Source organism: Antedon mediterranea, chromosome 5 (genome assembly GCF_964355755.1).
Source record: "Antedon mediterranea chromosome 5, ecAntMedi1.1, whole genome shotgun sequence".
Lineage (NCBI taxonomy): Eukaryota > Metazoa > Echinodermata > Crinoidea > Comatulida > Antedonidae > Antedon > Antedon mediterranea.
Window position 1 is genome coordinate 31272293 of NC_092674.1, and position 22250 is coordinate 31294542.

Here is a 22250-nt window from a genome sequence, read left to right on the forward strand (position 1 = left end):
AAAAAATAATCATATTATTATCGACAAAATACTTCAGAAAAAAAATTAAAAACACTTTGCAGACGCAAAAAGTACTTAACAATGCAATTAATAGCGAATAAAATGATCCAAAGGTCAGCAAACTGATGGGGTACATGTGACATTCACAGATGACATGACACAGGCAACTCTTAAGTGACAATGACAAATAAGGAAATGACCAGTGACAATTACAACTTTTGATTACAATATTTAACAAATTCGCTCGGAAGGATTTTTTATTCGGTAAATTAATTTTATTTTAAATTTGAGGTCTAAAATGAGATTTAAGGAAATTAACGAGGAAGACCATGCATCACGTTGAAGGTCCAAAAGCCCTCGAGCGGTTCCTGATCACCATGGAGACCAATCTGACAGATATTGCTGATGTCTTAATTTAACGATTACTGGTTTACTTAAGGTTATACAAAGTATGTGCTTAACTTAGTACAAAATGTAAAGAAAATGTAATCTGTGAATTCTAGAATTACTAAAAGGACTTGAGAATTGATAATAAAACATCCACATACATAAATTGCTTTTAAGCTCTGTCTACACTATCAAACTAGTTTGACAAAAAAAAGTGTGATGTGCCCAAATATGATAGTGATATGCCCAAATATGGAAGTGATATGACACCATCATGTACATAAAGGGCAGATCACATGTTTTTGTCAAATAAAGTTTGATAGTGTAGACAAATCTTTAGGACAACAGTTCTATGGTGTACTAGCATAGTTTGCATAATGTTGCAGTACGGTATTCTTCTAACCATAATCAGTTACCTCATACGGTATTCTTCTAACCATAATCAGTTACCTCATACGGTAATTCTTCTAACCATAATCAGTTACCTCATACGGTATTCTTCTAACCATAATCAGTTACCTCATACGGTATTCTTCTAACCATAATCAGTTACCTCATACGGTATTCTTCTAACCATAATCAGTTACCTCATACGGTATTCTTCTAACCATAATCAGTTACCTCATACGGTATTCTTCTAACCATAATCAGTTACCTCATAATATAATACATTTATACCAATACCAAATATACACTTTCATATCATTGCGAGATCTCATACACGTGCTTCAAACGAATAGTTTAAAAGTTCAACCAAACCAACACACATAAATTCGAATTAATTAATAGTTTAAATTAATTAATTCAAACGATATTTGTAATTTGTTAGCCTTCAATGGAATTGTTGAATGCGGAGTCCAAAAGAATCAAGCCTACTCAACAAGGTGACAGTTACTGACTCAATAACTGACAATGAAATAATAAAATAAAATGCTATAAATATCTGCAATACAGCCATCTTTCAACACACCTTCCTTTAATGTTTTTACGTGATTGCATTTCCTATCTTCAATCTACATAAATCCTGAATTCATCTTCGTATAAACCGGCCTATAAATAATTTATATGACGTCAAATGTTATCTTTAACCCACCTGTTTTATATTCCTTTTTTAAAAATAATTTTGTTTTCTACATTTTTATTTCTCTAAACAAAGTTCTTTAAAAAAAATTAGGTACGAACCTAAAATATAGATATATCATTATACACTAAGGGATGGGTATTTTTTCATATGTACACAGTTAAAGATACCGTAAATTGTCCTTCTGAAAAAAAAATTGTTAGCTACCATTTTATTTCTTAACAAAATTCGTCTTAATTATAGATACAGCACTGTATAGATATCATTATATATTAGGGTACGGTATGTTTTTATTCGTAGCCTACACAGTTAAGTAATGATAAGAAAAACATAAAGTTCTCAATGTATTTAAGCTCTCCACCTATAGGTAAGTTAGTACTAATTATAATTATCAAACTATTGCCTAATAAGACTTATTCAGAGAGTTCATCTTATGGTAACAAGTCTATACGGTGCGTGATTTGCTTTAGATTGCGGGCGGACGGACAAAAAACGTCAAAGTAAATCTGGCGGGAAATCTCCAAATTAGCAAAAACTTCTTAGTAATCTACAAATGATGATGTACATCTTAATTTACAATATTTGAAAAACATTTTACACATAATGATAGAGTCAACATGATGTCAAGATAGGGAAACTATATTACGTCATTGGTGGTGTTTTGACGTTGAGGGCGGAGACAAGAAGGAAGGGGGACATTGAGTGACAGTTTAGGCCTATGTTTATAACATAATGTGTATATTGAGGAAGGGTGTTGATAGAGGGCACTACACCAGTACGATAGTTTCAGTAATTAAAGCATTTTGCGTCAGGAATGTTATTATACATATATATATATATATATAGATTTAATTTTTGCGCAGTTAGGCCTATATAAAATGTACAATGCTTAAATGCAAGAAGGCATTGAGTAAACAAACTTGATTTGGGTAACTGCTTGTTTTTCACAAGACACAACAGACAGATATATAAATATTACTGTTATGTTATTAAATCTTTAAAGTATAAATTCGTCTACATTTTCAAATGGGAAAAATACTGATAGTGATTCTAATATTTCAATTTTACTTCTAAAAAATATCTCATATTTCAAAGTTGGCACTTAGGACAAACGCTAACAGAAGATATTACAACTGTCATGAAAAGAAAAACTGTGTTAGAAATAGAAATGAATCAATTACACGGCTTAATTGGGTTTAGCCAGAGCACTGGTCAGAGAGCAGCTGTTAGCCTAAACAATTTTAACAAGAATCGACGTTTAAGAACCGAAGGAAATAAGATTTCGAAGGCCTGGCTGCTACAAGGATCGTCTGATATTCACCATCCTCCCTATCTCAAATTCCCACACATACACCTTTCGCGGATATCTCGAAAATATGATAGGTAATCGAACTTGAACGTGACTACAAACTTGTTTAATGATTGCAATTTCTGTTTCTAATTGTGTTTAATGTTTAACTAGCAATCAGTGTTCATCTGTTTATTGAAATTGAACATTCAAATACATACAGTTAGTTTGTATAGACAATTAGTTATTGCGTAATTAGACCGTAATAATACAAATTAATGAATTAAATTTAAATTATAGTTTTCCGTTGATTACACTTTAATGATTAAAGTATGTTAACGAAATAAAACTCAGCTTATGGATGAAATAAATACTAGTATATTTTATTTGAATAACAAACTATACAATATCTATTTTTATACCTCCATGGATGAAATATCTATCAAAAATGTCGTTTGGTACAAATGTATGTTAATACGTTATTTTACGTACAAAGACAAATCAAAAGCAACGAACTATCCGAACTTTCGCTTATGATTGGTCAAATTACTTGCGTTGCACGTACGCATTTACGTTACGTCATAATGGCTATTGATTCAAATCGCCTCAATCTCACACTGTTGGACCATCAACAGTCTTTTAAAAACTACACATGTGTTGATCTTTCAATCTGATAATTAGTTGCTAACTAATTGACGACAGTTCTTTCCATTTTTTTTTTGCCTAGTCATAAATTCGGCTACCTTTTTAATGAAATCTGTGCACAATTTTTATATGCAGTCCATCGTTTAAATTGATAATTAGACTGATCTAAATTACCCTGTATAAAGACACATTTGTTTTTACTTTATAAATGCTATTTACATTTTTAACAGAGTCTACTAAATTATGATAATTGTTTGTGTTAAACCAGAATTTCACTCTTTCCTGGTAAACAAAGGGATAATAAACATAGCGAACAATTATGATTGAATCAGGAATTGCGGACCTTCAACAGAGTACTCAATAATCAGTCATAGCTACTCAACTTAGCATATTTTTCAGTTGTGAAGCTGGAACTTTATTTACATTCAAGTTGAAAAGAATAGAACGAAAATTGAGCGCCAAAAAGGCATCATCATGCTGACTACAGCTGTGAATCAGGTCTTGAATGATGGTTGAAAAGCCAAGCACCTCAAAAAATCTCTTGTTCGATCTTCAAAAATAAAAGACACAAACAATTGTACTTCTCTGTGTGATTACGTCAAGGCCATCAAACACATTAAACAGTGCTTTCAAAGTTGATTACATTAAAGAAAGAAAATGTATACCATCAGAAGGTTCTCTATATTTATACAAATATACTATTTGTACAGCAATTAAGTTTGCCTTTGTTTAATCCTGTCACTGTCATGGGTTTGTTATATTTATTGTATTATCATGTTTTTAATTGACGAAATAAATGAAATGAAATGTGAGCTTACAAGGTGCTGGAGATTTTTTGCTGTGATATCTCAGCAAATTTGAAGAGGTAATAGGTTGGTTTTATATCACCATTTATAGGTCCATGACAAAAAGCATGAAAAGTCAATCAGTCAAATCAGAAAAGAAATCGTGATACAGTGCATTTATCATGATAAATAAACAGGAAGCTTGGTTGGTTTTATATCACAAAAATTAAGACAAGTCAATCAATTAAAAAAAAGAAATCATGATTTAAAATAAACAGGAACTTTGGTTGAAGTGAATTTCCTTTTAAGCTCAAGATTGTTATTCTTCAACTATACATTTTATTCAACTAGAAATTATAAATAAATGTTTATCTCCTGAAGGCAGTCTCATAAATCAACACTTTTAAAATTTATCTTATGTAAAATATTTACTGAAATAAAATTGTTTTAATGAACTCAAAAGTTGAAACAGTAGAAGCCTTAGGATATCTACGACCTTACCCCGATGTGTCATTACAAATCTGTTATTTTTATAAAATAGCTATTTATTTTACTCTTAGGAAAATGTTATCTTTTAATATGTAAAATAGTTAACGAAGTAATGTATAAATAATAAATACAGATATGGAATCATTAAAAGGCATGATAACTGCCTATGATTTTTTTTTTGTAAATGAAGAAACAGAAACAGAAAATTTACAAGTATTAAATACTTTAATATAAATGAATATTAGATCTAATTGTTAAGATTTTAAGTTGAAACTTACCTGATCTTTGACATCTTTTGCAGTATGATGCTAAGTTTCTCCAACAGTTTGTGGTCCAGGCCTGGAGTCTTCAACATTGAAAGACAACCACGAAACCAGGATTCAGTACCACAACTTTCAAGAAAAGGGCCTAATACCACTATAGAAATAAAGCGAGTATTACAGATTTTGTCAAATATTTTCATAAAAAAAAAAAGGTACAATTTATAAAATTGTATTTATTTAATAGCTTATAGGCTATAAGGCACAAATGAATTTCTTTTTACAGTTACACCTACAGATATGAGGCAACACAAATTCCTTATAAAGCGTTGTTAAAATTGGTTAAAATTGCCTTACTTTTTTCCAAAAGTTTGTCTATCGCAAAAAGAAGATAGGTAACGTAGGTTACAACCTATAAAGTTAACATTTTTTTTTGACACATCCAATTTATTTATTGGAATGGATGGTGACATACCAGATTCTGTAGCCATTTGCAAGTAGATATCAACAGCCATGTTACATATCATCTTATTGGACGGTTTCATGAATGTGACAAAAAGATCAGTAGCTTGGTATTGCATGAAGAGCTCTTTGCATCTGTCCTCTTTAAGGTCACTGCGGAGAACATCAAACACCTGTGCAAGGTGGTCAACTTAAAAATATAAAGATAATTAAAACAACCTCAGTACAAGCTTAACACCAGAACATTAGTTTACTCATCCTAAAAAAGGAAATACAGATAATTAAGACAACATAAGTACAAGCTTAACACCATAACATTAGTTTACTCATCCTAAAAAAGAAAATACAGATAATTAAGACAACATAAGTACAAGCTTAACACCATAACATTAGTTTAATCATCCTAAATAAGCAAACCTAAATCTTAAGTAGCTGACACCAAACTGCACTCATTTATTTGTCCACGTCTCCTACTATTGATTGTAAGTATTAATAAGGAATTAATCATTATGTGGAAGAAATAATTGTTGATCTGATTGCTTGATTGATTGATTTTTGAGTTTTAACTTGAACAATTCAACTTATTTCAGACAAGTTGTCCAAATGAAACATATAAATACAATAAAAAAGACAAGAGAAGAAAGACTGTTGCTGTACAGTACTGTATATTGTTTGTTTTAGTACCTTGTGTAAGTGTTCTTAGTATGATCAAACATGACAGAAATCTTGAATGAATGGAAGGACTTTTGAAGAAACAGCCAGATTTAGATCTTTCTGCCACGCCTATCCGTCCAACTAAAGCATCTGATTTTAGTATGTCAGCAACACCAAGCCTTGTAGCTTTAGCATCAATACTTCTAACAACACTTGGTTTAAACAACTCTTCACCAAGCCTACGATACGTTGAAGTCATACCTGCTCCTCGCTAAATTATGTAACAAAAAATAATAAAATAAAAATGTGAAATGGATAAGGATGAAATAATTTGTCAAAATGAAGAGTTGTCTCTATGGTAGATTATCTATTGTCATGTATCTGTGTTATTGCAAATGACACCAGGTACGTCGCTTGTGCACATATTCGGAAAAAACATAGTCTGCACCATTGTTAGAAAAGCGTAGTAGAAACACTAGTCTAGCTCCCACACAGTAAAATTTAGTGATTTGTTCCATGAAGAGAAAGGATGCATTATAACCACTTTACAAATGTATAAAAGAAGTGACCGACCTGTGTAGATTCTTGTGATTCTATTTGAATAAGGGACCAGTAGACAAACTGTAAACAAGGTAGATGTATCCTGACACATGCTGGAGGCAGCTGACCAATCATTTCTACCAACTGTGGCAAAATCTACAACCAAACAAAATTCAAAAACATTAATTACTATATTATATGCACTATATATTTTTCTTTTCTTTTTTTTACAATTTTGTTATCTGTACAACGAGTCTTTAGATTAAGCTTCTTTTTGGAATGGATATATTATGTCATCATGGTATTCCAAAACAAAAAGATGAATGAATGAATTAATAGAACTTTAATTTAAATTTATGAACAACAGGTAAAAGAAAAATGATTACTTTTGAACACTTTTCTCTGGTAAGTGCGACTGTTTGTGGTCTTTCAGCGACTTGTGTAGTGAATCGCAAATGTACTTCACACAACCAGTCCAACAACTGGCCTAAAATATCAAACACCAAAGGCTGTAATGATAAAATAATATTTTAGAAGGGCACCATATCAGTACTATATTATTATTAGATTATGATAAATTATTGAATTAATGTTTTCACATCTACAGTAGCTCATGTGCACGAGTAGGGGGTTACCCCGGTGATTTACAGTAGCTCATGTGCACGAGTAGGGGGTTACCCCGGTGATCTACAGTAGCTCATGTGCACGAGTAGGGGGTTACCCCGGTGATTTACAGTAGCTCATGTGCACGAGTAGGGGGTTACCCCGGTGATTTACAGTAGCTCATGTGCACGAGTAGGGGGTTACCCCGGTGATCTACAGTAGCTTATGTGCACGAGTAGGGGGTTACCCCGGTGTGTTTTAACATCTACAGTAGCTCATGTGCACGAGTAGGGGGTTACCCCGGTGATCTACAGTAGCTCATGTGCACGAGTAGGGGGTTACCCCGGTGATTTACAGTAGCTCATGTGCACGAGTAGGGGGTTACCCCGGTGATCTACAGTAGCTCATGTGCACGAGTAGGGGGTTACCCCGGTGATTTACAGTAGCTCATGTGCACGAGTAGGGGGTTACCCCGGTGTGTTTTAACATCTACAGTAGCTCATGTGCACGAGTAGGGGGTTACCCCGGTGATCTACAGTAGCTCATGTGCACGAGTAGGGGGTTACCCCGGTGATCTACAGTAGCTCATGTGCACGAGTAGGGGGTTACCCCGGTGATCTACAGTAGCTCATGTGCACGAGTAGGGGGTTACCCCGGTGATCTACAGTAGCTCATGTGCACGAGTAGGGGGTTACCCCGGTGATTTACAGTAGCTCATGTGCACGAGTAGGGGGTTACCCCGGTGTGTTTTAACATCTACAGTAGCTCATGTGCACGAGTAGGGGGTTACCCCGGTGATCTACAGTAGCTCATGTGCACGAGTAGGGGGTTACCCCGGTGATTTACAGTAGCTCATGTGCACGAGTAGGGGGTTACCCCGGTGATTTACAGTAGCTCATGTGCACGAGTAGGGGGTTACCCCGGTGATTTACAGTAGCTCATGTGCACGAGTAGGGGGTTACCCCGGTGTACCAGTACATCACATCCACTGGGAGACCAGTCTTTTACTGAAGGTCACCCAGTATAAATAAATAAAAATAAAAAATAACTATAACCATGATGGTAATAATAAATTAATAATATTGATGATTAAAAACAAGTTACACACCTTTTGCTGTCTTTGTAAAATCTTGCCTGCCTCTTTTTCTTGTTTAATTGCATTTTTCTCAGCTTCCAGTTGTTCCTTCACAGTTATCTTCTCCACATCACTTACTCGTTCATCATAATCTTTTTTTCTTAATATATTCTGTAATCGTCGTTGCAAATTATTGGCTTGCGTTTCAAATTTGCTGTTCATTTCTTGAGCATTGGTGAGCTTTGGACAACACAAGAATACATTTAATTTATAAATACACTAGTTACCACTAGTTACACAGTAAACAAGCATTATCAGTTCATTCAACAGTTGAGGTAATATATTATTTTTATCATTTATTAATTAATTTATTTGAACCATATTTAATGAGGGTGATTTATCCAGAAATTGCTGATCATTTGGGACCCTTAGTCTTATTTTATCATATAGAAACTATCAAACTAGGAGCCCCAATGTACTCACCTGTTTTCTGAGAGAATCATTGCCTTGCTTTAAGGTTTCAAAGGATGCCTTCATTCTCTTTATTTCCTTATTTTTTTCTTTCAAAGAATTTTCCATTTCTAGTAACTGTGACTTGTGATCCTAATCAAGAAATTAAACAATTTAACAAAAGAATGAGAATAGAAACAGTGTTGTACAGGTTGGGAAAACCAGGATCTATCACCAAATCACAATTTTCCGATTTTACTGTATTTTTCCAAATTTAAACCAGAATTTGTTTTTTTTAAAAACACAAATTTGGTCCATCAGAGTTTGGGAATTGACTGGATATACTCTCACTGAATAAAACTAATAGCAAATAGCATAAAAAGATGATGTTGTCAATAATGACCTGCACTGACCTCTTGTAGTTGTCTCCATTTACCAGAGATTTCTCGTTGTATATTCCTCCTACTTTCATCATGTAGTGATTGGCTCATGTCTTCTTGCTCCTCCAGAAGCCGTTCTCTTTCATAAACCTCTTGCTCTCGCACTAACACCTCATATTCTCTTTCTTTCAGGATTTCGTTTTCTTCCTAAATAAAAATAATAATACATAGCAAAAAATAATAAAACAGAATATACAGAAGTCTAATCTAAAGCTCTGTCAACACTATCAAACTTTATGTGACAAAAAAATGTGATTTTCCCATATATGGACATGATGATGTCATATCACTACCATATTTGGGAATATCACCACCATATTGGGGCATATTACACTTTTTCAAACTAGTTTGATAATGTAGACAGAGCTTTATGAATTCAGGGGTGTCCAGTTTATGGGGTCTGGACTTCCCTAAACTTTAGAACATGCAGTTGCAGACCTCAAGTACTTATTCTACTCTGGTTTGTTAAAGAAGACCTAATTCTTTTTTTTTCTTATTGTCAGACAAAACTCTGGATTTGGCCCAGTATATATATCCATTTTCATGTCCAAATGTTAATAAATGGAATTAATCTTCCACTGATGAATGAATGTTACCTTTAAACGGTTTCTTATAAGATTCAACTCAGCATACACATCATGCATGTTATGACGTTCCTCCTCTACATCTTTTCGTCGACCCTTCTGTCTTGGCCTGGCAGACTTCTTGTACAAAGAACTAGTGGAAACATCAGACTCTTTTAAAATGCTTGGACTCTGCGAGTAATTCTCATTTTTGGTGGCAGTAGTATCTAAAGAAAAGGATAAAAACAAGTCCAAATTTAGATCAGTTCTTGAAATATATTGCAATATTCTACTCTAGCATTACTTATAATTAAACAAATATTTATTTAATATAATTATCTAAAAGAGTCTAGTTTGACAAAATATGTGTGATGTGCCTAAATACTGTATGGAAGTGATATGCCCAGATATGGTATTGATATGACATTATCATGTCCATATATGGGCACATCAAATTTTTTTTGCTGTTTTTTGCTTAAAAATGAGTTTAGAAAATGTAACATACTAACCATAACTTCTGTAGCTAGATTTCCCATCTGGGGTCAACATCCTCAACGATTCATTGGCCACTTCAAGACGTTCACTACTGATCTTTACTATTTTGTACATTTCTTTCAGAGCGCGGTTGTAATGGCGTCGCTCTGGGCTGGACAGTTGACCAGGAGTCCATTCTGTGCTGATATAATCCATAGATGGGGACTTCATAGAGGGCAGAGTAACTTGATTAAACAAAAAATGAAAATTTAAATTGGAAATTTACATTCATTTATTATAATATAGTAATTTTATAAAAGTACAATTAATTAGCCTGCCTAATATTCATTAGTGCATTAAGATAAGGTTTTTTATGGACATAATAGGCCTACTTATAGGCCTACATAAATGTAGCTAGTTTAGTATTTAAATGCATAGATTATTAGAACCTTCTTCAGCTATTGTTGTTGGATATGTAAAATCTTCAGTGTACGACTGCAATCCATTATCCTAAAAAATAAAGAAACATTATTAATTATTATAAATCACAGATTAAAATGTAAAAGCTAAGCAAGCACTGTATTTAGCTGGGTCCTACACTAGGCCTAGGTGTACTGTTTTGTAGTAGATGCCTAGTACGATTTAGGTTACAGTAACGTGAGGTCTCTCACGTCCACATAATTGGGTCCAAACGTCCACATTATGAATACAAGCTTATCAAGGCAGGGTAGCGAAAAACAATATTCGCATGCAGCAAACTAGCTAGCCTGCCTTCAAACAAGGCCTAATAAGTAATATAGCGACAAGTTAATATGTTTTGCCATTAGGCCTATAAAAAAAATATTACCACTTTTCCCCATATAGATCGAACCATTGGATCATCTTCATTACTCGATGATTTCATCATATATTCAATAAAATGACTAGAAAAATAGAAACATAAAAATTGTAATTTCGCGGTGATTGTTTTTTTTTTGTGTAGGGGGCGCTGTGGGAAAAACAGTAGTTGCCAGACAATCATAAAATTACTACCCAAAAAAGGACACATTTATTTTAGAACGTTCAAGAAAATAAAATGAATTTGACAGAATGACATCAATTGTATTCAATAAATTACATTTATTATATTATTATTATGATAACATAAACCAAGCATACCTAGTCCTACATTTTAATATTATATTAACTTACATGCACAATCAACTAGGCACACATTAAAAATGGCACTACTATAATTATTTATATCAGAATGTTGTCAGCATTTAGTACTTTCACATGGAATGTGTCAAGGTAACATTAATAAAAAATACATTATTGCACACACAATAAAACATAGTTCCATCCACTCCCCCACCCATAAAATCTTTTTTTTTGTTAACATGGTATTAAATAGCATTGATGTACGTTTTTATTATAATGTTAAAAATACTCAAATGAATTTTTAAGATCTTCATTAAAAAAAAAAATTTTTGATATAATTTAAAACTACTTCAACCTCCATTGTCATTGTACTTTAACAAAACTTTTGATTTTAAAACTGGTTTGTATCATAAAACTCTAAAAAAATACTTAAATAATTGTGTGATATTCCTCCCTGTTATTTAGTAGTTGTATTTGTGATGACTCTTATTATCATCTAAAATCAATCAACTTTAAATTAATTTATTTTGCAGAAACTACAATACACCTGAATTTATCTTATTCATGTTTGAATGTAATCAGGTGATGTACCAAGAAATACTTTAAATCAAATTGTCTAGCTTTTCTTGAAATTTCACAGTATATTACTTCAGTTACTTGTGAGTGACCAGTTGCTATCTAGAGTTGACTGCTCTACACTTTGGATTTTCATTGCAAATCTCCTATTGTTCACGGACTGTAAGAAAAATAATAATTGTCAATTACTCATTTTGTATGCAAACAACAAATATAATAGTAAAACATCTTAACTGAACAAGGAAATGTTTAATAAAACATTCATGATGAAATGTTCAAATAATGTTGATATAAGGTTTATGGTACACTAATATATAGTTCTAAATAGAACTGCTAAGTTTCTCGACATTTCGATCCTCCTCAGGATTATTTTCAAATAAATTGTGGCAAATTAATTAACTACATTGTCAGGTTTTTGGGGATATTATGTATTTGCCCATTCATCAATTTTTGTATTAATTTTGATTTGATTTCTGTATAGCTATCATTTTATGTTACCTGTCTTAAAACTTCAGCTATGGATTTGAACTTCTGCTCTGTGATGTTATTCAGGTTTGCCAGCTGACTAGGATGTGGCCCTCTTATTGTTGACTTCAACATCAGTTTCTGATCAATAAGATCTTTGGCAGGGATACCGGGAGGTTGGTCATCTTTTGAGCTTATTGCACTTTTTGATACTACTCTTGGTGATTGGACGGGTCTTGCTTTACTCGTTTTTGTTTGTTTTTCAATAAATTTAGCCAAGTTCAATATCGGTGGAGGGATGGGGGCAGTAGGTTTTATGTCTGGTTCATCTGTAATGGCTTGTTCTGTATGCATGACATCATTCTGATCAGCCAATGATTGATATATAAATTCATCATGTGACCTTAATGAAAATTCATTTAGGTCATGCACAGAGATGTCAACTGATTGGTTGATTAGGGTAATGATAGATCTGGCAGATTCGGGCTCTTCCATTACTTCATGGGGTATACCAGCTTTTGACAATAGGGAACGCCACTCCAGAGGTAATTGTAGTCCCTCTAACGAAATCAAGATTTCCTGAGAACCAAAATACAAACAAATGATATTTATTAGATATGTTTAAGATTGCAATGACATTCATTTGTGTTGAATGTACTCATAACATCTTAGTATAATGAACCCATAGCCCAGAGACTTGGGAGGCCTGCATAGCCTAACATTTTCATTTCAAATTTGTAATGCGACATGCACGGCAGTAGATGTACTCTACCTTGAATGAGGGTCTTTGACTAGCCTTCTGTTTCCAGCATCTTGTAATGAGGCCCCTTAAAGCGCCTGGACAATAGTCTGGTATTTCTGGCCTTTTGCTGGTACGTATACCTTCTAATATCTGCAATTTAGCATAAGGTATTAACACAATTATTTCTTATACAGGAGTAATATTTAAAATATTACATTCTTATATGCACTTTGTTCATTATTACTATAATGTTAAAATGTTACCTGAAAAGTACTGACTCCCTTATATGGTGTTTCTCTTGTAAGCATTTCCCATAAGATCACACCAAAGCTATACACATCAGCCTAGGCAAAAAAGTGAAATGGTTTTTAGTTTCAGCTTTACTGATTTTTTATAGTATCTGCACTGTAAGTTCTAAGAGTTGCCAGAAACATTTAAGTAACATTCATAAAATATTTAAACAAGTCAATTATTTTGAATACACTAAATATCATAGCTTTATGTAAGGAATATAATAGTTTAGAACAGTACGTATAAATAATTCAACACACCTTGATGGATAGAGCACCTAAATTTGGATCAAGAAGTTCAGGAGCCATCCATGCTGGAGTGCCACGCAATCCACTACTCACCTCTTCTGCTTCATGCCTAAATAAATTTAAACAAAAAATTTTTTTTTTAAATAGCTTGTGTCAATGTTGCTGTATTAAAAAAATTATTTCATCTATTACAAGTGTGACTCGTCAACACGGTTCTTTTAATTCAACTGTTTTATTAATTCACCGAGCGTAACATAGTTTGCATAATTAGCAAATAACAAACAAATATAATTAGCATATTAACAGAACATATGTGACATCATCAGTAACAAATAGTTTAAATAAAAAAAATGGTGCACAACTTTTACTTGACACACTTTGAGTTGCAGAACAGAAACATTTTAAGCATAGACAAACACGATTAGCAGCACACATGAGTATATACACATCAACACAAGTAACAGTAACACTAACTTGAGTTTTGAAAAGCCAAAATCTGCAATCTTTGCACGTCCATAACCGTTGAGAAGAATGTTTAAAGACTTCAAATCAAGGTGAAGTACGGGTGGCTTATGGTGGTGCAAGTAGGTCATTCCAAGCGCTATGTCCTTGCTAATACGGTAAAACGACACATGATCCAATCTTGGCCTAGAATATTACAAAGACACATAGAGAGAAAGAATAATACAAAATAAATATAGTAAGTTTAATAGGTTTTCTTCCTCAACACCTGGAGCCTGATAAATTGTTTCCCTTTATTGGCAGAATTCTAATCTCTGTTAGAGCCTCTGCTATGTACACTTCAGGGGGTCAAATTACATCCCCTTTCCCTTTATTGGCAGAATTCTTATTATCTGTTAGAGCCTCTGCTACTTACAGTAAGTTGGTCAAATTACATCCCCCTAGAGTCTATTAGCTTATTGACATGTTTCAGTACATTAGCTCACTTACATGTTTCTGTTATGAAGATACTGATAAAGACTGCCAGCTGACATGTATTCTAAAACCATTAGAGGTAGCTTGCCTGTGGTACACACTCCTATCAACAAAACAATCCGGGGGTGACGCAGTCCATGTAAAAGATTGACCTACATTAGAAAACAAACACTGGAGTTTACACACACTGCTAGGAACTGTGAAAAAAAAGTCTTTTTTTCATCACAATTATTAATGTACCTCTTCAGCAAAATAGTTTTTATCACTGGATGAAAGAGAATGCTTCAGTCGTTTTATTGCGACCTCTGACCCATTGAACATTCCATGAAAAACTTGAGAAAATGCACCTTCTCCAATAATATCTGTAAAAAAAACAAAATATAGATGTGCATAACCATAACTCAAGAACAAGAAAAATACGAAACTAATTTATGAATTGAATATTCAGATTCTAACCTTCTTCACTAAATGTAATATCTTCTTGAGATAATTCACAAGTCTTCACAGGATCACGATGTTTTAAACGACTTAGTTCCGACTCCAACACTCTACAGGAAATTAATTTTTCAAAGGACGAAGACAATAAAATAATCACAATACAAATAAATGACTAATAAAAAGTGCTTATATTTATAATTTACATAAAAAGTTTGTAAGAAGGTATATTCCCATATAATAATAATAATAATGAAGTTTACCTAATCTCTTTCCTGTGTTGTTCTTTCTGTCGTCGAACCTCTCTCATTAGTTCCGTTCTGCTATGCAGTGTGTCTGAAGGCTTTTTTGTTTTCTTTTCCTTCCCTGGTGAGGAACCTTTGACTGCTGACCTGCTAGACTCCTTAGCAGGCACTGACCTGCTAGACTCCTTAGCAGTTTCTGACCTGCTAGACTCTTTACCAGGTTGTGTATGCAATTCTCTTTGCAAGTCTGACAGTTGTTTTTGAAGCCTAAGTATATTTTCCTCCACAGAGCTATCACCAACCTTTAGATTATCTTGTAAACTGATCACCTAAAAAAATAAACAAGCAGAAAACATTGTACAAAAGACATTTTTGCTTGTATGGGACATCGTGCTCTTTTCTGGGATATTGTGATTTTCTGTGACATTGTGCTTGTCTGCTGCAATACGATTGTGCCTTTTGAAATATTGGGATTGTCAGCGTCAGGCAAAATCTATACCTGAAGTTCAATTTTCTTCAGCTGGTTCTCTCTTAATTGTTTAGCACTGTCATTTGGTTCACAGCTGCCAATAGAGGGAGTAATCTTGTCTACGGAACTTGATTCTTGGTTTTTAGAGCTTTCAGGTGGAGAAATGCCTATAAAACATATAGCATGAATAAAATTATGGGCAAATACAGAAATCAAAAGTTTTTAATGGAAAAACAAACATTTTATTTCATCTGAATGAGGTGTGATTTACTTAAATCATACTGTGTAATCCTCTGCAAAATCTATAATTTGTCAAACCAAAATGTAAAATGAAGGTTTTACTTTACAGACTTAATTCAGCCAACTTACCTTGTGCCACTAAGGAAAAGTAAATGTTCTGACTTTCAGGTGCACCAACAATATCTTCATAGACCTCCTTCTCAGACACTTTGTTCACCTTTTCATCTAATCTCTTTTGATGGAGAGCCGCCATTTTGTCTCTTTCGGTCTTCCTCTGGACTGCTTCCTTCTCCTTTTTTCTTTTCATTTGTTCTTCTTGATCCTGCTTGCTTTTCAACTTGTGTGAAGCTTTAGAAACTCCTGGAATTAATAAAACAAATACAATTTTGAATAGGCATAAAATAATATAGTAATAACAGATAATTATATTATTATACTGTAGTAATGATGTAATTTAAGCAGAGTAATTAAAGTAATTAGTGGGTGAAAAATGTACCTGTTTTACTGGCTATTACAGCAGAATCCTTTAGTAGTGATCCACATCTTTCAGAAGATTGAACATTTTTAGACTTTTGTTGTTGACTTGTTCTTTCTGTTGCACTTGATGGTCTTGCTTTCTTATTGGTTGACAATTGTTTCTTCAATGTATTTTTAGCGGACTGTGGCCTAACTTTTTTTGATGTAGAAGTGGTCGTAGAATTCCTTGAATCTTTGGCGTCCTTTATTTTGTCACAATTATCTGTTTTTGTAAATAGTACGTCATTGTCCTGTTTCTCTTCTAAATTATCTTTATGAAAAATCAGGGATAGAATTTGAGTGTCGTTGAACCCTAGATCAGTCAAATCTGCTTTTGTCATGGTGGAAAGTTTATTTGCTTTAATATTTTTGTCTTCTATAAAATCAAACAGTTTAGAGTAACTTTCTTTATCTAGATGAATGTTTTCTAACCAGGCTAAAACCTGTGGACTGGATGTGCTAATCGGATCCCTCTGTAGTGGTTGTCCAGAGACTTTTATTTCATCAACCCATTTGGTGTTCTGAGATGCTGAAATATCATTCTTACTTTGAGTAACTTGAGTATCTGAAGGTATTTCTTTCAATTCATTTGATGCAGCCATGTTTGAAGACTTTGCTGCAGAGTTTATCTTACTAATTTTAATACTTTCTTTTAACTTATTTTTACCATCAGTTTTCTTCTTTTCAATTTCCAGTTTCACTTTAGAGCTTGCTTTAGCCAGAACTTTGACCTTTAACGCCGCTATTTTGTTTTCAGCTGCTCCCAAATCAGAACCTTTCTGTTGAATGTTTTCTAATGAATTACTGGGATCTTTCTTCTTTATCACATCTGTAGGATCGAACAGGTCTGATCTGGTAGAACGCGCTTTATTCTGTGAATCTCCTTCAGAATCTTCATCATCAAGATCGAATGAAACTTTTCTAGGCTGCATTCTTTTCCATTCTCTTCTAGTTTCAGGACAACGTGATGTGTTACTGCCGTGAGGTTTTGTCATAAACACCTCTTGATCATTTTCAATATGGTGCTTAGATGCTTGCACATATAACGATGGTTTTTTGGCTCCCCTTATATTACCTTCATCATTTAATTGTCTATTGAGATTTTGTTGGATGTCATTTTCTTGTGTCTTTTTCTGTTTTAATTTTGGTTTGTCAACTTTATGTGTAACTGACTTTTTAGCTTTGAAACCGGACAGTTGTCCTTCTCCCCCAGTTTTCCATATAGATGTTCTTGTAGAGTTCCTAGAAAATTATAAAATAGTTATTTTATTAATTTTGTAAAAACATACTATACCTATATATTTATCTATCGATCGAATTAGCGATTAGGGACAGTCGATAGGGTGCCAGGGACTCTAAAAAATGGTCTCTCTCCTTGGTGGTTCAATTTTTTAGCATTGAGTATAACTGACAATAGAACACAGACAACAACAATATCACTGGTAGTTACATTATTAACAATCGCATGTGACACTGACAAGCACAATCACTGACTCCTAGTCCAAGTTGTTGTAAATATCACTGGAAGTTACATTATTAACAATCGCATGTGACAGACAAGCACAATCACGGACTCCTAGTCCAAGTTACATTATTAACAATCGCATGTGACAGACAAGCACAATCACTGACTCCTAGTCCAAGTTGTTGTAAATGACAGACAAGCACAATCACTGACTCCTAGTCCAAGTTGTTGTAAATGTAATTTGATCACTCACTTGTTATCTTCAATTGTCCTTCCTTTCTTATGAACTGCAAGAATCTGTTCAATTTCATCTATGTCTTGTGCTAACTTTACATTTTCTCTTTCTAAATCACTGTAACTGTTTATCAATATAATCAAAGAAAATAAATAAAAAAATGTTTATTATTAATAATCCAAAAGAGGTAAATTACTGAAAAAATGACAATGAATGGAGATACAAAATAATTATTATTTTAAGCTTTGAATTCATGCTCACATAATTTAATAATTGACAACCCGACCTACTATTAATTAAAAAACAGACAAAGTTAAGTCATCCGACTGTGTTACCTGGCCTGGTGGCTCCTCTTCCCCATAATGAGCCGCCGGTGGTGGCGGCTAAAATAAATAAAAGAAACCTGGCTAGGCCTAACATTACAACTAGGATTGGCTCTTTCTTAGCAAGTAGGATATGCTTACTACCATAATATCAAATGCGGAAATTCATGATACACGTAATAAACTGAAAAATAATAAATAAATATTCATACTTAATCTTTCGACTCATTTTGAGAGAGGAGGACTAGGCTAGTAGGCTGGCTAGGCCTCTTACACAAAAAAACATAAACAAAATGGTTTGTTTGTTTTCAAAGAGCGCCACCAACATGTACCTATTGATTTATATATGGAACGCTTTTAGTGCCCAAAAGTATTCAAGAACAGGACTTGGCGCGCTGCAGTGTGAAGGTGTTAGAGGCTAGTGATCCTAGGCCTTGTATTGTTTGTTTTACTTTAAATTAGTCTGCAACAATACTGTTGATCAATTTTATACCGTTTACGTGTGTGTGCGCTCAACAGGCGTACCGCACTGGTGATTTTGACAACACACACACGTACACACACACACACGTGTCGGACCTCCCACTTCGTGGGGAATTTCCCTTTTTGTTTAGTACACTACAATACAGGGAGTATGAGTGTAAAAAAAAACAATTGTTATTTCGACCTATCCTACTACTTTTTTATAGACCTGGTTAAAAATACTTACGTAGATGGAGTAGAATAATCACAAATAAATATTTAATATATTGTACTGTATAGAAACATGAATAGTGACTTATTAAAAATAGGCCTATTTTTTTTATGGGAAAGATGATATTGATAGTTTTGATGTTCTACTGTCATTACCAAATGAATTCTTTATTTCAGGGGAATGCTAGGCCTATTCATTCAATATGATGAATGAGATTGTTAAGAATGCCCAGTCATTTGTTGAGATTCTTCAGAACACTCGTGGAAGTGAAGTCCAATGTTGGGACACCAAAGATTTAAAAACAGCACTTGATTGGGCAAAATATTTTGAAGAGGTACTTATATAAAAAGTTAATTATGCATGTTGTGAAAAAGGGTATGAATGCATTGTGTGTTTCATGTGTGAAGCAAAATTAATGATCTCTAATCTCATCTGTAATAATTTTACTATTAAATAAATAAATTGCATTTTACAGACATCAAGAATTTATCCAAATATCTGATACACAAACGCCTTCCTTATAAAAAATATATATTGTGAGCAGAGTTAATAAGCAGGGGCATATAATGTGATAACTGAAATGAATGAATTACGTAGTTGTGAACTCGTAGAATTTCAAACCTTTTTTTCTTAAGGTATATAATAAACTTATAGACAAACCTAAAACAATGGAGCAAATAGATAAGAAACTCAAGATTATTTGTTGTATACCGGGAGCAGCGATTGGTGATACTATCTTAACTTTACAAGATCTTAGCCAATCACAGAGATTGTTACTTAAGGTCAGTTTATTCAAATAGTTTGTTTTCACAATTATGTTATTATAGAAGCAATGCCAATTTTATATGTATACATTATTTTTTTTCCATTTTTGCAGAATCTGATTCAGAATCCAAATTTACCAAGTGATATATTTGGAAATGTTTTGAATCTATACACTGGGTTACCAGAGCATAATGGTCACACAGGTTTTGATTGGCTGGTTCAGGTGAGTTTAGTGAATTTGGTTGTTGCTCCGAGCCTCCGATGTGTATTCTTGAATGTGTTCCTGAAGATTAACCAACCCACTGATATTTTGTAATTTATTTTAGGATGTAAGTGAGAGCATTCAGGCAAAATCAAGCAGAGCATGTTTACAAGAATCAATGCTGAAAACAAACAGCGAAGAAACAGCATGTAAAGGTGAATACTGTATATGTAATGGGGGAGAGGTCACTCATGTAAAAAGGGAGAGGTCACTCATGTAGGAGGAGAGGTCACTCATGTGGGAGGAGAGGTCACTCATGTTGGAGGGAGAGGTCACTCATGTTGGAGGGAGAGGTCACTCATGTTGGAGGGAAAGGTCACTCATGTTGGAGGGAGAGGTCACTCATGTGAGAGGAAGAGGTTACTCATGTGAAAGAAAAAAGTCACTCATGTTGGAGGGAGGGGTCACTCATGTGGGAGGGAGAAGTCACTCATGTTAGAGGGATAGGTCACTCATGTTGGAGGGAGAGGTCACTCATGTTAGATGAAGAGGTTACTCATTTTGGAGGGAGAGGTCACTCATTTTGGAGGGAGAGGCACTCATTTTGGAGGGAGAGGTCACTCATGTGGGGGAAAGAGGTCACTCATGTTGGAGGGAGAGGTCACTCATGTGTAAAAATTACCATTTTGTTTTTATCGTTTTTATTTCAGGATTAAAAGAAAAACAAGAAGATATTTTAAATGCAAGATTTTTGAAACAATTTCTCATACATCAACAGAGCAACAGTTTATATCCACAAAGGTAAGAAACTTTATTCTTCTAGATTATAAATAATGTATAGATTGTTAAAAAGCAACCAATAGGCCTAATCGCAGTGCAGATGGAGCTGGTATGGTGAAATCAGAATACTCTATCCACGCATTGTTCACAACAATAAATATATAAACTACTGTGTACTTAATATAGAATAAAAAGAGTATTATTTTATTTTAGAACAAGTGAATATTTGGATTGGATACTGCATAGAGCTGCATCGGAGCCGAATGGAATGGTACAATTTTAAATTCAAAAAATTAAAATATGTAAAAATTTAATTATACTGTATCTAAACTCAACAAACAACAGCTTTGGTTACTATTTCAATACACATACAACATGGTACTAATAAGGTGCCTAAAAGTAGCATAGTAAAAAAATAAAGAATACACAATTTGATGTAGGCAAATGATATATTATTAGCCATAAAATCTGAAGAAGTTGACTTATATTTTACTTCAATTTTTCACATAGCGCAAGTCCTTTTATCCTAGACTCAACTTTAATTGTCCCACCCAGTCCACAGAAATAAACCAAGTCCATAGCCATTTTATAGATGTTCTTTTTATTTTATTTATTTATTTAACTTTCTCACTGCACACAAACACATGACATAAGGCAGCGAAAAGAAAAGGATGAACAGGTGACAAGCGCCTCTATCCACATCCCGCCCCCTTAAAATAGTAACAAAAATACATACATACAAACATGCTAACTGAACTATTGATGCCTGCAACGGGAACATCGACAACATGATATCCATGTCCATGTATTATTGAGTTTAAAATTGTTTTTAAATTTTTCACCATAAAAATTTACAAACAGGCATATTGAAGAGTAAATGAGAATTGTTAGACCTGATTCGATACGGTAACTGATTCCAAATGGGAATAATCGTTTGAAAATATGATAATTTGTGAAATTCAGATTTACACTTATCGGACATAAGAACATATTGGTCAGACAAAATCTGGTCAACTCACTTATAAACCTACTGCACTGTTCATTGTACTAGGTTATAAACCTACTGCACTGTTCATTGTACTAGGTTTTAAATGTTATACTTCATACATTTTATTTGTACAGCGTGTAATTGCAATGACAATCTCACTGCCAGCCAAAAGTGACATCTATGAAAAGCAAGATGTTGATAAGTGTGAACAGTTTATATTTGCTTGGATTCAAAAGAACAAATCAAAATATACCCATCAACTAAAAGAAGAGAACACATGACTTGTCATCAGTGAATGT

At 33.7% G+C, this 22250-nt stretch overlaps 3 protein-coding genes across 3 annotated transcripts; 1 reads left to right on the top strand and 2 right to left on the bottom strand.

Annotated features, from left to right (window-relative positions):
- Window positions 1–3182: 3182 nt before the first annotated feature.
- LOC140050488 (coiled-coil domain-containing protein 138-like) lies at window positions 3183–5649 on the bottom strand. Its single transcript, XM_072095705.1, has 3 exons — window positions 5411–5649; window positions 4954–5092; window positions 3183–3951 (listed from the first exon to the last, which is right to left on the bottom strand). Exons 1-3 carry the CDS (start codon window positions 5514–5516, stop codon window positions 3780–3782), a joined length of 417 nt encoding a protein of 138 aa, XP_071951806.1. The 5' UTR covers window positions 5517–5649; the 3' UTR covers window positions 3183–3779.
- Window positions 5650–10381: 4732 nt separating this feature from the next.
- LOC140050487 (uncharacterized) lies at window positions 10382–18794 on the bottom strand. Its single transcript, XM_072095704.1, has 17 exons — window positions 18735–18794; window positions 18218–18322; window positions 16480–17741; window positions 16113–16343; window positions 15774–15910; window positions 15293–15603; window positions 15051–15142; window positions 14835–14956; window positions 14610–14746; window positions 14133–14306; window positions 13671–13767; window positions 13383–13463; window positions 13150–13269; window positions 12411–12956; window positions 11044–12072; window positions 10646–10706; window positions 10382–10441 (listed from the first exon to the last, which is right to left on the bottom strand). Exons 1-15 carry the CDS (start codon window positions 18749–18751, stop codon window positions 11986–11988), a joined length of 3519 nt encoding a protein of 1172 aa, XP_071951805.1. The 5' UTR covers window positions 18752–18794; the 3' UTR covers window positions 10382–10441; window positions 10646–10706; window positions 11044–11985.
- Window positions 18795–19072: 278 nt separating this feature from the next.
- Window positions 19073–22232, top strand: LOC140049481 (uncharacterized). The gene is made up of 7 exons (XM_072094377.1): window positions 19073–19550; window positions 19852–19998; window positions 20094–20204; window positions 20308–20398; window positions 20894–20984; window positions 21177–21234; window positions 22086–22232. Exons 1-7 carry the CDS (start codon window positions 19419–19421, stop codon window positions 22230–22232), a joined length of 777 nt encoding a protein of 258 aa, XP_071950478.1. The 5' UTR covers window positions 19073–19418.
- Window positions 22233–22250: the final 18 nt, after the last annotated feature.